This window comes from Molothrus aeneus, chromosome 32, assembly GCF_037042795.1.
Source record: "Molothrus aeneus isolate 106 chromosome 32, BPBGC_Maene_1.0, whole genome shotgun sequence".
Taxonomy (NCBI): domain Eukaryota; kingdom Metazoa; phylum Chordata; class Aves; order Passeriformes; family Icteridae; genus Molothrus; species Molothrus aeneus.
In genome coordinates, this window is record NC_089677.1 from 2,822,914 (window position 1) to 2,837,597 (window position 14,684).

General features: G+C 44.4%; 1 protein-coding gene across 1 annotated transcript in view; it reads left to right on the forward strand.

Moving 5' to 3' along the window:
• Positions 1-14,684, forward strand: part of IRAG2 (inositol 1,4,5-triphosphate receptor associated 2) — a 35,023-nt gene that overhangs the window by 19,512 nt on the left and 827 nt on the right. The window contains exons 20-38 of the mRNA XM_066568393.1: positions 158-223; positions 1,007-1,115; positions 2,220-2,367; positions 3,179-3,260; positions 6,730-6,776; positions 6,860-6,924; positions 7,023-7,139; positions 8,587-8,669; positions 8,794-8,866; positions 9,580-9,634; positions 9,720-9,747; positions 10,279-10,419; positions 10,816-10,950; positions 11,683-11,830; positions 12,711-12,754; positions 13,356-13,433; positions 13,541-13,605; positions 14,046-14,147; positions 14,286-14,390. Of these exons, the coding sequence (XP_066424490.1) occupies positions 158-223; positions 1,007-1,115; positions 2,220-2,367; positions 3,179-3,260; positions 6,730-6,776; positions 6,860-6,924; positions 7,023-7,139; positions 8,587-8,669; positions 8,794-8,866; positions 9,580-9,634; positions 9,720-9,747; positions 10,279-10,419; positions 10,816-10,950; positions 11,683-11,830; positions 12,711-12,754; positions 13,356-13,433; positions 13,541-13,605; positions 14,046-14,147; positions 14,286-14,390 (1,691 nt within the window). The remainder of the gene's footprint in view (positions 1-157; positions 224-1,006; positions 1,116-2,219; positions 2,368-3,178; positions 3,261-6,729; positions 6,777-6,859; positions 6,925-7,022; positions 7,140-8,586; positions 8,670-8,793; positions 8,867-9,579; positions 9,635-9,719; positions 9,748-10,278; positions 10,420-10,815; positions 10,951-11,682; positions 11,831-12,710; positions 12,755-13,355; positions 13,434-13,540; positions 13,606-14,045; positions 14,148-14,285; positions 14,391-14,684) is intronic.

Below are 14,684 nucleotides of genomic sequence, written 5' to 3' on the forward strand. Positions count from 1 at the left end.
ATTTTGTAGTTGCAGTTTTGCACCTGATAGCGGCAAGTAGTTCAGTTGGAAAGATAAAGTTGCATTTTGCTCAGAATCAGTGGTGTAGCGCTCCTTCTCCTTTTTTTTGGTTTTTTTTTTTTTCCTTACCTGCCTGCCTTAAACTCTATTACAACAGTGCTGTGCAGAGTCAGAGTCTGACTGCGCTCTGCTGCCCACGGTAGCTGCACACGTAAAAGGGAAGGTAAGTGTGCTTGCTGTGATCAGTGCTGAGCCTGTTAAAATGGGATGCTGGGTTTATTTGGGTGGGGGTTTTTCCCTTCATTACCTCAGGGAAATAAATAACATTCCTCATGAGAAACTTTGAGTTAAGCATTCTTTAAAAATAATTTGAGATCAATATGTGTGTATGTGCATGCAGGTGTTTACATGCATACAAAAGCATATTCCAAACTTTATTGCGAAGCTGGGTTCCTCTGAAGCATAACACACACATGTGATAAATTGCTTCTTGAGAAGGATCAGAGTCTGAAGATGGCACTTCCAGTTTCTTTTCCATTTTTCATTGTTGAAGCAACCTTAGGTCAAAACCAGCTCTGCACGTGTTTTTTCAGGAGTCTTCTCAGATGCCATCTTCTTCAGATGACACCTCTTGGCTTGGCTGAAATAGTGTGTTTTGGATTATTTGCCTTTTTTTTTTCTTTTTACCTCCTTCACAGAACTGAGTGGCTACTTTTGTTCTCCTCTCAGACTCATCTTGCCTGGTTTTGTAGGGTTTATTTCCAGACCTAGCTTGAGCCAACACGTTTTGTTGCAAGTGCAAAGTTTCATTATCCTGCCTCTTCCTGTAACTGTTCTGCCCATTAAAGATATGAGCTCTTCTGCTTTTCTAGACAAAAAAGCCACAGAAGATGTATTTGTGTAACTGTTGGTGTTACATTATGCAGATGCCTGTGTGTGGGGGGAGTTGGTGGCATTAATGTATTCAGTGCAGTGGAACAGAAGCACTTCTTATTGTTTCAATTAGCAGCTCCACTGCTCCAAAAGACCATGGAATGAAGGACCCACCTCGTACTCTGACTTTCCCTGGGCACTGCCCTCGGGTGCTTCACGCTGGCACAACTCCCCTCTGCTAGGTAAGACCTGGTAGTGTTGGACATTTCTGTCTTTCACCTGAAATAGAGAAAGAGTTGACAGAACAGTCTCAGTAGTGCTGAGTGTGCTGCTGGAATGTGGAGAATCTGTTGTGGGCTTTAACCTATTTCTGCATGTAATCCAGGAATCTGAACCATGATTACAGTGCTTGCAGTGAAAGGCCTGAAGAGGTGGCTGTCTGTCAACCTGGCAGACTGTTCCCAAAATCTTCAGGAACTATTGGTATAAATTATACATCCAAGTATATTCCTGACAGGATGCTTGTCAGTCTGGGCCCAGAGGGTGTGAGTTCTGTTCTTCCCATTCCCTCTGACTGGGATGTCCTGCTCCTTGTCTGCTGAACTGAGTCCTGGTTTAGAAACCTGAGCAGTAACAGAGCTACTGAGAATAAAATCATAGAGTGAGAGAATGGTTTGGGAAGGGACTTTAAAGATCAGCTAATTCCATCCCCCTGCCATGGACAGGGATGTCTTCCACTATCCCAGGTTGCTCAGAGCCCCATCCAGCCTGGCCTTGGACACTTCCAGGGATCCAGGGGCAGCCACAGTTGCTTGGGGCAGCCTGTGCCACTGTCCACTCAGCCTTCTCTTCTCCAGGCTGACTACCCCACCTTTCCCAGCAGATTGTACTTGTTGCTTTTTTCTGCACTCCTGAGTTATTTGAATTTCCCTGCAACTCTCAAGCCTTGTGAGGATTAAAAGCAGCCACTGACAGCCATGCATTGCAGGGCTTCAGAGCTGCAGGGTGCTGCATTTGGTATTTCACACACAAGTGTTTCTCCCAGAAGTGAGCTGGTACCACACAGAGGCTCTTCTCACACAGAATATACATGTTCAAGTTTAATTCCAGGCATTATTGATGGGAATGGAAGCAAATCTTCCTTTGCTACATGTTGCCAAACTCTCCATCTACAGAACAAGTTGAGGCCACACAATCAAAGCCTTTCTTACCAAGATAGAAGTTGCCTCATTATAAATCTCTTTTGATTGGTCTGCTTCTTGGTTATTTTAGAGTTACCCAACAACTTGTAACTAAATCCAACTTTGCCAAGGACCATCTCTCTTCATGCTTGTCCTTCTTACCAGATGCTCTGACCTTGGAGACCTCCTGCCCAAATAACCCTTCTGGGCACAGCTGGGACCACCCTTGCAGGCAGAGCTCTGGCAGCTGCACCTTGGAGAGGCATGATGTTGGACATGTGTCCAGCTCAGATGTGACCTCAGGAGGATGCAGGTAAGATGATATAATAACCTTTTTGGGGTGAAAGGGGGGGAAGAGTCAACAGGGTCTAGCAGATTCTATGCGCTGGATTCAACTGCAGGGCCATCCCTTAGAGGGAATACTGGACACCTGGTGATCAGCCCATGGGGATCCAGGGCAGCACTTTGCTTCTATTCACAGCTAGCTGAATTCTTTACTGGAACTGCTGGTAACCAGCCAAATACCCTGATGGAGTTTCTATTTCACACTGGAGAACTGAGACATGATTTAGGTGTTCTTGTCTATCTTCCATGTTTAACTCTAATTTAACAATTAACACCAATTTAACAGTTGGTGTTCCCATTAGGTGCCAAAATCCTATTGGCTTTGAGGAGTCACTTCTTTTTTCTTTTGCAGAGCTTAGAGCAGGAATTCTGAGGTCCTTGCCTATCAAGTTGCCTCCTTAGATCTTTAAAATAGAGATTGAACTGCTTGAGATTATGAAAGCTGAAGTGAATTGCAGTGAATATTTTAAAAGATGAGGATGTTCCTGAAGGTGCAGAAGCAGGCAGTCTGCAGCAAGAGACTCAGCAGCTCTCAAAGCTTTTGCCACTGGTTTTCTGTAGAATAGTGCAGTGTGGAGGAGGTTGGGAAAAGGGCTGGTGGTGGTTCTTGCTGTTTGGGGGAGGAGAGATTGATGTTGGTGATGAATTTTTCCTTCCCTAAGAGACCAGCTGACTGACTGCACAGAGAGTGGTGACTTCAGTTGTTATGTGCTTAAGGAAAATGGGCACTCTATCTCTCTGTTGTTTGGGCAATATGCAAATAAAGCCTGTGTTGCCAGGTGGAAAATATGCTCTGCTGATGACTACACTGATGCAGACCTTCCTGTTTCCATTACAATGATGGACTCTTCACTTGCTGAGGTGAGTGCTGGCTCTGATGCCCGAGATGTGGTTTTGAACAGGCTCGAGCATTTCGTGCCTTGCTCAGACCCAGGTGCAGATGGCTCAGCTATAAATCAGCACTGCTCCACAGTGGATGGAGCTGGCACCAGTCAGCAGGGTGCTGTGGGGGGTGTTCCCTTCTGTTTGGGCATGTTTCTGCAATACCTTGGTTATAAAATGAAATGACTTGATGTTTTGTGTCTTGAACATCAAGACCCAAAAATTGGGTCATGCTTTTAGCTAAGGAGTGTTTTAAATGTGGTTTCAAGGCTGGAGATAGTGCTGGTTCTGCAGTAACAATTGATTCTGCCAGGGAAGAACTGAGTGTTTTCACTCCTTTTCTCCACCTGCAAGGAGCCACAGGATGCTTCAGTTGGGAGTACTGCCTTTCTTTGCACTTCCTCCCACAGGCACCATATAACAGCTTAAAAATGCCATCTTTGCTGTAGAGGAGCTTTCCTTCAGCTGGTGTACTCAGCTATGCCTTCACTGCTGCCCTGAATCCTGCATCTAGAGCTCGAGCTGCAGTTCCCCTGTGGCAGCAGCAAGAGAAGCTGCAGCTCAGCACACCTAAGCTGTGCTTCAGTCCTCACTATTGAAGTCTAGACCTCAGCTCCATCACACAGGGCTCCTAATGAGCTTACAAACTCTTGTATTGGTGGGGATGGTGGAAGAATATTGATCAGTGGTTTCTGTGAACCTGGAAATAAGCTTTTGGGACCACAGAGTAGCCAGCCTCAGGGTGAACCTGCCTGGTGTGTGGCACCTGTGAGTACAGGATGGTCTGGTTGTAGTGGTAAATCAAAGCAGAAAGTGCAATGTGGGTAGAAAGTAAGAGTGCTGGGGACTCTGTGGTTTCAGCACACTGGGGTAGAGCAGGTGAAGAACTCCCAGCTTGTGCTGCTATTAAGTGCCCTTAAAGAGGATCCTCTCAAAGGTTCCTACTTTATCCAGTCCTTCTGGAAAGTCACAGCTGTGCAAAGGTGTGTGAAACATCTGTGCTTTGTTGCTCTGGGGCTTCCTGTAATTCCAGCTGGGCTCAAAAATGTCTCTTTCCATCCTTGTTATCACTTTTTAGTATAAGCTTTGCACATGAATGTTCTGAAGGGGGGAAATGAAAATGTTTAAGCTTAGCCCAGAGAAAAGGCAAATGGGCTGTGCGCAGTATCTGTTCTAAACACTGGTATGTAGGAAAAGTTGCATATCCTTATTCAGTACAAAAAGTCTCCCTAGTTTTCGTTGGAGTCTTACTACTCTGGAGTTGCAGATGTATTTGAGCAGATCAGCTCGTAAGTAACTCTATTTGTGTCAAATCATTGTCACCATAGAAGTTCAGGGGCTACTTAATAAAGGAGCACTTGAGAGCCAAGTGAAACTTGGGCTTTTTGTTCTTGTTTGGCTTTATAAATGTGGAAGTTGTACCACAGCCTGAAAACCAAACAGGTCTTCCAAATGTTAATGATTGTTTGGGGGGAGTTGTACACGACTGTGGCCAGAATTCGTGGGCTGAGATAGAGAACACTTGGATTATTATGCTAGAGGGATGGATGTGGGGAAAGTGATTAGGGATGGGCTTCAGGATCTTCTTTGGCTGTTCTTCCTCATTAAAGGACTGCCATTCTCCAACACTGTGTGCCAACAGATTTTACTGTGAGGGTGGGGAGGCCCTGGCACAGGCTGCCCTGAGAAGCTGTGGCTGCCCCATCCCTGGAAGTGTCTAAGCCCAGGTTGGATGTTGGTCTGAGCAAGCTGGGATAGTGGAAGATGTCCCTTGGACATCAATGTTGGAACTTTGATCTTTAAAGTCCCCTCCAACCCAAACCATTGTGTGATTCTATTTTATTCTAAAAAATCTAGAATGTGGTGTTTCTCTTTAATTGGAATTTTTTTTCCCTGTTATGTGGAATCCATGGGAGAGTACAATCCTGGCAGCCAGCTTAGGGTTTTAAAAAACTGAATTGAGCGTTTTCCTTCATTGCAAAGAGAAATCACTGACCACGTGCCCATCTGGGCAGGTATAGGTAATGTAGCATAATGTGTCATTTCAGTTCTAGGTGATGCAAGGGCTTTTCTATTTGCTTGGGTGCTGTGTATTAGTTTTAAAAGCCCTTTAGATTTCTTTTCTTTCTAACATGATGGTATTCTCCCTCCCCAATACTTCTGCAGACTGAATGGCCAGAACAAGGCAAATGTATTGCTGCACTTCCTCAACTTACGAGAGAATTCAAATAACAATAATAAAAATAGCCTAAATTTGCATTAGGGGAAGCATCCACCTGGCTGGGCTAGGGCTGTGCAAGAGCAGCCCAGCTCTGACAGGGCAGGGAGGAGGGAAAAGGCACTTCCTAATGCTGGGAGCAGTTGGTTACTCTTAGGAATGACCAGGGCCCTTGGATACCTCCTGTTCTCATTTGCTGGGTTTCCTGTGTCCTCTGAGGGCATTTGAAGGGGGTAGGAAAGATACCAGAACACAGGCAATCACTTGCTGATGTGGTTTTTCTGTTGTTTCTCCACACACACTTCAGTAGTGCTCTTGGGTGCTTGCTGTGTAGGGAGATGTTGTTTGCCCTCCTTTCTTCTTTTCTTGGAGAGAGCAGGAGGTTTGGGCTGGTTTTGTTTTCTGTTCGGTGCTTTTCTTCAACAGTGGGTGTAATTCAGCACAAGTCATTACCAACTTAACCCTTTAAACCTCATCAGTTCCCCCCTGTATCTTCAGCCATAAAGAGAGACCAATCCAACAACTGAATAAGCAAGCTGGAGCTTTCCAGGGTGAAATGCAGAAGAGGGATATTGCACAAATAGCACCTCCCTCGAAATTCAAAGCCTCAAGAGGATATTGGTTTTGTCTGTGATATGATAAGGCTCAGGTCCAAAACCGCGCTGTGGCAACTAGAGGAACATGAGCAAAACTGCCAGCTTTTAATTGCTTTGTTCCTCTGCTGCTTGCACACCAGGGAGGCTTGAGGCCTCTGAAGGGGCTGGGTAATTGTCAGATATAACATTGATGTACAACACAGCACACAAGTGTTCTGAACCATCTGCTTGCTCGTGCTGTGACTATTGGCACTTTTATATTTACCTAATGAGTCTGATCTCTACAGCCAAGTGAAGCTCTGTGCACCTCATTTGTAGGTTTTGGGCTCCAGACCCTGAAAATGGATCTCTCCTGATGCAGAGTTAAAATGGAGCAATGGTGGTGCAGTAACATGTTTGTTGGTCATTGTAGATGTGAGTTAGGTGCCAACCACAGAGTGGAGAACAAAAACACCTCTCTGAGTACAACATTCCTGAGATGGCTTTAGACTAGTGGGCGAATCTGTGAACTTACCAGCTAGTTCTTCACTGCTGGAGTAGTTTAGGCACAGCTGGGAAAGTTAAAGTTTTGACATACAAGTTTTATACTGGCATTGATCTTCTGATACTCACTCTTTTCTCTCTCTCTCTGAAGATTGACCATGAGGAGTCAACACCACCAGCCATGCTAATTGCATCCAGGTCAGGTCTTGTGCAAGATTTAAAAGACTTCATTAAGATCTGTATCCTGTGGATGAGTATCTGAAAGGGTTTTGTTTTGGCAGTGATCACTTACCATCAGCCCAAGAAGCTCTTGCATCCTCAGTGGAAAGCACAGCACTGGTACCAGGTGAGTCCTTAACCTGGGGCACTGGGAGTCTTGGATGTGCCCAAGTCTGTGTGTTTACTGAACAAAGAAAGCTGTGTTTCTGCTGTCTGGTGTTGCAGGCTGCCTTGCTATGGAGGAAAGCTCCTCCAAGGGCTTACATGAGAGAGGGGAAGATGTGCCAACTTCTGTGGCAGTGGAGACAAGCAGCAGTAAGGAGCCAGCTGCTCCCGTGGCAGGTACGGTGGCTGCTGCACTGCCTGTTGCTCACCCTCAGAGGAAATGGCTTGCTTCCAGCACATCTTTGAAGTGAGGAAGCTGAGTAAGAGCAACAACATGAGAATTTCTATTTTTGCAAGTGTTTTCACCTGCCAGTGCTCTCAAGCCTCTGTGAAGCTGAGTAGGAATAAAGTTTTTTACCCCTCTTACCACAGCACTGCAGGCAAGGGAGCATGAAACAACTTTGTGAGACCTTGGGCCTTGCTCAGCTGGTAAAACAGTGAGTGGGTAGAAAATTCCAGACCATTTTGACAAGAGAAAACACGTTTTTGTGGGTTTAAACAGTTATTTAGTTCAGCAGTGCCACTAAGCACTTTCCTCTCATTCAAGGCTGTTGCACCAGAAGCTGGGATGGGTCAAGAGGTGAGATGAAGGTAGAGGCATTTGAATATTGTCCTGTCTTTGCTAGAGCCATAAACACCCACCAGATTCTTACCAGCTCTCATGATTTTCTTCCACTGAAAAACTATAAAATCAAACCAAAACTGGAGCATCTGTACACACTGTATATAAGCTGATTTTGTGAAGTTGATCTGAATAAGCAGTGCAGAATACCTGTGTGTGTTTGTTTATAATATCTTTTTAATCTTTACCTCAATATAAGACTACAGTTGCTTGTTTGGTTTTGTTGCTTTCCTTGGTACTATCTTCCTGAAATCTAATTCTGTCCCATCATTTAAAAGCATTTTCTTTCTACTAATTTCCCTCTACTGTTAATTTTCATATGCGATCCAGGTGCCTTTAGCTAAGAGGAAGCAGATATGCAGAACAAATTTAAAGAAGTCTCAATAGCTTTAAAGTCTGAGAGTCCAGCTATCTGTTGCACATCTTTGAAAAGAAAGTGTTCCTAAAACTAGAACTGATAAATCTCCCCTTGCAGGCTTCCAACTTGAAGCTGGAGTTTTTCTGGTTTTTTGGGTTTTTTTCTTTTTTTGTTTTTCTCTGTGCCATTTCTTTGGCTCACAGCTATGTGACTGCATAAACAGAGAAGAAAACAAAATATTCTAGATGTTTTTAAAGGTATAAATACTAATTAAAAGCTGCCTCTTTAAACAGCAAACATACCAACAGCAAAAAAAAATCTCTATGCTGGTAGCAAAATAATAAAATTTATTTATCCAAGGGAATATTACTGTAACTCCTGCATCTTAAACTACAGGAAGTACATTATAGTCTCAGCTGTAGACATATAACACTTCTTATGGGGATTTTTTCCAATCTTAGTTATCATACTTCTTCCTATGCATCTTTATAGTGTTCTTTGCTGCCTCCTCTCTTTCTCAGTGGTCTTTCATGGCATTTGGTGCAGTTTTTTAGCTTGGTTGTCCCATGGCTTAAATGGTGGGTGTTGGAAGCTGGGTGTGCTTTATTAATTGTTACATTTGGATTTGGGAATGTTTTTCACAGGACCAAGTCATATCACAAGGGAATCCTCCCTGGCCACGGAAGAACACAAGCCTGTGTTTCAAAATGTTTTGAAGCAAGACCTGGTAAGAGTGCTGGTGACAGTGAAAAGCCCAGCTGGGTTGGCTGAGCAGTGACAAAGGAGGGGAGAGGCCCCTCCAGGGGTGGTGTGGCTGCTCCCTTGCTCTAACTGCTCTGATGTGCCCTTAGGAAGCGGACCAGGAAAAGAAAAATAACAAAGAGCGGAGTGTGGAAGCACTAGCTGTGGTTCCCAGCAGGAAAGGTGAGGGGGTTTTGCTGTACACCTTCGTGTTACTGGAGCACAAGCTGAGTCCAGAACTGTGTAGAGAGGTGCAGGGAGTTGCCTGTCCCACACCAGGTGTGATGTTTTAGGGCTTGGTACTTGCAGTTGGAGATCACAATGACTAGAAGAACAGTGGTGTCATGCAAAATCTGCTGCTCTGATTTCTGCAGATACTGATCTAACCAGCTTCACATTCCTCTAGACAGGAGGAAAATTCTTAGCTGCAAAGGAGTTGGGATATTTGAAACAGTTTTGGCACTCCTGTTCTCCCCAAAGATTTGTAAAAGAAGCATTTCTGTGCTATCCATGATATAGAGGTGCAGGATGTTGTTTCTCCTTAGACATATCTACTTTTCAAATCAACTCCTCTTTTGCCTTTGGAGATCATTAAAAGCTGGTGAGGTAGTAAATTGCATAACATCCTGAAGCAAAAACCTTCAATTAACCATTTCTGTGCTAATAAGATGCCAGCTGAAGTGCCTGAACAACTGATTTTCGGGGCTTTGTACAGGTGGCAGTGCTGTGGTGCCTCGCAACAAACAGAACCTGAGGCACATGAGTTCTTTTCAATGGTGAGAGCTTAACACTGAACAGGGGGTTCTGTGGAAGCTTAAAAGTCTCTCACAGGTTGGTTTGGGGAGGCTATCTTTTCACTTTGGTCTGAAAATGGGTTTTTTTTGGTCTCTTCTCAGGGAGTTCACCCACTGCAGGTGGCATTAAAGGAGATAAAACCAAGCAAAATGATCCGTAAGTGTTTTGACTTTCAGTGATCACCTGCAGGTATGAATTTAAAGCCACAGTCTGTTCCATGGCTCTTTTTCTTCCCCTGCAGTGACTCCCCAAATGAGAAGGAAGTGGAGGTAAGTCTCAACTGCTTGTATCCTGAAGTATTTCAGACATCAGATCTTGTAGATAAACTCTTCCTATGTAAAAGAATGATCCAGCTTAAACTGGATGTATTTCTGTAGGCTAACTTCTGAAATCTCTTTCCAAGCCTAATGGAAATTTTTGCAGGAGATGGGATGGAGAAAGGTGAAAATCTGTAAAATTGAACAAAGACTTGTCACTACTGTGACATTTGTTTGCAAGCTTGAAGGAGCATAGCCGTGACCTCCTCCCAGGCAGAATGTGCTGATTTAAGACAGTTTTGTCAAAAGGCACAGATGGCACATTGTGCTGCTAGGATGTCACCTCTCCTGGCTGCAGAACATTCCCACCATCACTACAGATGGGAAGACCTGCTTTAAGGAAGTGGGTCATGTTCCCTTATTCTTCTGTATCTCTCCTAAACTTTGGTCACAGGGTATAACCCCAAATGTCATATCAGTGACCAAATCTACTTAAACTTCTGCATCACTTGGATTCCTCTGAAATCTTTTCTCCCATAACAGGCTGAATTTCTGAGGCTGTCTTTAGGTTTTAAGTGTGACTTGTTTACCTTGGACAAAAGAGTGAAGCTTGAAGAGAGGTCCCGAGACCTGGCTGAAGAAAACTTGAAAAAGGAGATCACAAATGCTGTGAATATGTTAGAGGTATGGCCAGGGCTAGCAGGTGGATGGGATAAGTAGATGTGAGTGTCTCTTAAAACAGCTCTTTAAAGTGGGGGTGTGTGCATGGGGGATGCATGATGAGCAAATATGAATGAAGGTCTGGGGCAATGCAGTTGAATTATGAGAGATTATGAAGGGCAACCCTGATCCAAGTGTATTGCATGCTCAGGCAGCAGGGAATTTTTCTGTTGCACAAACATCTGACCCCTGCTTTAGCTGCTTTTATGCCCCAGTCTCTGCCCACTGGAGCTCTCTATCCAAGTTACACCGATTAAGGATGTTGATGTGGGCCTGAATGCAGCTTCTCAGTGTCATCAGGTCAACCTTCATTCTCTGTTAATAATTCACACCAGTTTTCTTACCAATGTGTGCTCTTAGGCTTTAGTTCCTTTGTGTGAAGAAGATAACCAGGCACAGGAGATCATTAAGAAGCTGCAGAAAAGCCTGCAGTTCCTTAGCCAATACGCAGCTCGAGTTGCCAGCAGAGCAGAGATGTTGGGAGCTATTAATCAGGTAACACTTTCCATCTAAAAATACTTTGTACAAAGCTAAAAGCTTCTAGCTGTAAAGGGATAGCCACATCTTGCTGGGCTTATGGTTCCAGGATTGCATTTGGGAATCTGATGTGTGTAGTGTAGACTGGTCAGAACAGCTTAGTCCTGGCCTTCTCTTCTCTCTGTGTCCTTATAAGGAATCCCAGGCACTGAGAGCAGCTATGCTGCACTAGAATTGTGCAAAAACCCACAGCAGAAATAAGGTTCTGGTTGAAAAAAAACAAACAAAAAAGACTTTGCAGCAGTGAGATGTACAGAATACCAAGCAGTGTGGTAACAATGGCCTTGATGCTGCAAAGGTGGTTCTGCGCCTTATGGAAAGGGCGGCTAATCAGCAAAATGACCAAGTCCTGCTCAAACGTGAGGTGTAGTTGTGTATAATACCCCAGAGCAGCATAAAAATGACTTGGCAATACCAGCAAATGCATGGTGACAGCTGAGACTGCAGATCAGAGGAAGTGATGATGATGAGTTGTAAGAGCTTGGCAAACTGAAGATTGATTGATTGATTTTACAACAAGAGTGATCCCCAGAGTAAAGAAACCTGTGTACCATGTGCCAGGACAGGGGTTGTAGTGAAGCTTTGAAAAGGAGGATAAAAGTGAGATAGCAGAGGAGAGCAGATGCTTGAGGGGGAAATCTCCAAACGTGAGGCAGTTCCTGAGAGCTGCTGCTTTGCCTGCTCCCTCAGGAGAGCCGGGTGAGCAAGGCTGTGGAGGTGATGATCCAGCACGTGGAGAACCTGAAGCGCATGTACGCCAAAGAGCACGCCGAGCTCGAGGAGCTCAAGCAGGTCCTGCTCCAGAACGAGAGGTCGTTCAGCTCCCTTGGAGACAGAGGTAGCCAGGAAAAGCTTCTTTCCCCTCTCTAGCACCTGCGAGATAGGCCCTTATAGCTGCAGAAAAGTCGTATAATCTAAAATCCCTCCGCATCTTTGGTGACAGAATTATACAGTGGTTTTGTCACCTCTTCTAAAAATGGGGGGGGGGACAGCCATCTATTAACACTATTAAAAGTAGCTCTCTGAAATTAAACTTGTACCTAAACTGTCATGGGTCTCAGGGTGTGTGTGGGACACCACTGCAAGCACACAGGAATGTCCTGGCTTTCAGTAAAGTGCATGGCATGTGCGGGTGATAATCTTATTCCTTGTGAGCAGTAAGTTTAGGTGCATGTTCACAGTAGCTATTTCTAGGTAGTTGAGCTTTGGCTGCTCTCTACAGCCTGCACCCTTTCTACATGGGAAATTACAAACCCCTTAGGTGCAGGAGGCCTCTATTTGTAAGCAGCCAGATTTGCAGCCAGTGTCGTGCACTTGTAGCTTTGCCAGGGATGTATTAAACTCTTCTGAAAAATAGGGTGTGTTTTTTAAGTGCCAAAAGGGAAGTCTTCCACACCATAAAATTCTTGCAGGAGCCTTTTGGATTGCAGTCCTGACTGCGAAAGACAGTCCTGTAACAGGAAACTACCTCAATAATGGAATATATTTGATGATAGTGACAGAAGTTGATGCTTGCGGAGGATGGGTAATGTGTAAATGTTATGAACTTATTTAATGAAATAGGAAGCTTTTTCCTGAGACCTCATTTCTGCTTTCTGAGAGTGCTTTGCTAAACAAACACTGCAGAAAGTCAGACCTTAGGCTGCCAATTAAACTCACTGCACTCCTGTTAGCAGCAAAATCCTCCTGTAAAGCTCTGATGTCTGATCTCTTCACAGATGAATCTATGAATAAGAAGCTACCAGGTCCTTTTAACTTTAAGGTAATGGTTCCAACATGAAATTTCTATTTTTTTTTTTTAAGTGTATGTGTGGGGTTTTTTTGTTTTATGTGCTGGTGCTCTGCTGCATGCTTGACTTAGTGCTTTTCTGTCACAAATATAGGCTGGTGTCATCAAACATGAGGATCTACTTTCAGGCACCCCACCAACCTTCTAAGTGGTCCCCCTTAGAAGATGGAGAAGTGGTTGGGCTCTCACTCACTGGTTAAGAAATATTGTTCATGTGTGGTTCTCTTGGAATTAAAGGAGGGTTTAGCACAAAAATATGGGAGCAGTTCAAACTGCTGAGTGTAGGAATTCCTGTCAGCCAGGTTAGGGGAATTTAGTTACCTTCAGTGTTGGTATTTTGCTAGAAGCTGTGTAGCCAGCCTCACTCAGATGGGCAGAAAGCACTTACTGTGGGAAGATGCTGCTTGAAAGAGCTGATTTGATCTGCACTTGAGATTGGATTCTTTGTGTCACTTCACGCTAGGTGTCAGCATCCTTTCAATATAGCCTGTACAAACCAGATGGTATTTTGTGTGCTCAGTGGGTAACCCAGTTGTGCCTTGCTAAGAGCCAGTAATGCCTCTTATTTGTGTAGCCCTCGTCAGCCCTGCGGAGAGTTAGCATTGCAACAGTGCCCAGGAGCGCTGGGAATGCAGGGATGGGGGTGCCACTGGTAAGTAGGGCTGCTGGAGGGATGTTGAGGTGCTTCACCTCCCCAAAACTGGCTGGGATGAAGCATCAGAATGCCAGTGCAGTAAATGTGGCAAATTTCTCCTCCAGGCACAGTTCCATGAACCTGATGGGGATGAACGGAGTGACAGATTCAGCAGGCGATCAAGCAGTTGGTAAAGTCACCTGGGCTTGTCTTTGAATGGAGCAAATATTTTTCAACTCTAGCTGTGCCTGTAGTAAGCAGTTTGTGGAGCATCTTGGGTACAATAATGTTTAGGCTACACCTTTTCACATTATTTTTATGTGCTATAATAGGTAAATGAGCCTTGTGAGCTCACCTTTTTTATTTATTGAGCATTGAGAGCTTTAAAAAAAAATCCCACAACTTTCTTACTTTAGAACTAAAATGTGAAATCTGAATATCTACAGCAGATGGATCTGTACTTTTGTTTGATTTCATTTGGGGTTTTTTTAAATGGACCTAATTTCGAGGAATTCAATTTGTAAGTTATTTGTCTGTGGTTAACCAAATAAGTAGGCTGCTGCTAAATTTCTGATTTTCTGCTCTCTATCTGCTGGGGAAAATCAGACAAATGTGTTTAACACCTGGCAGGGGCAGGCTAGGAGTGAAGCAGAATGAGAAGCGCCCTTCGCTGCAGAGGTTCCTCAGCACCTATTCCTGGGCAGAGTATGAAGAGGAGCCTTTTGAAACCAAGTAAGTTCAGCAGTAGCCTCCTCCCAGGTGTGCTGGTTTAGTTTTTAATGAGCTTTTAATTCACCACCTGGTCAGGGCTATAAAGCCAAGCTGTTGTGAATTTGGCAAAGCTTTGGAGCTGTTGATTCTTGTTTACAGGAATGAGCAGTTGGAATCACCTGCTGAAGTACAGGAACAACCAACTAGGAAGGAAAGTGTCTCTGAAAAAGGAAAACACCCACCCAAATGGACCCTGGAGTCAATGTAAGTTTCTTTCACAAGTTAAAGGCATGTTTGGGAGGTGCACTTGAGAAGAGGGTTCAAACAAAAGGCCAGGACTTTCAGTGCTTTCTAGGAGCAAGATTTCTTGATGCTCTTGCAAGGCAGCTTTTGTGAATCCTCTTCAGAACCATGTGAGGAACAGGGAGCATGGGTGGATGGCTGAGCTGGGCCAGCTTATCAAGAATTTGCTTCCTTGACTGTATTTTAAACTCAGAACAGTTTAGCTCCCCCTGCACAGCTCCCAAAACAGTAACAACCTGTCACTCTTGATGTTTG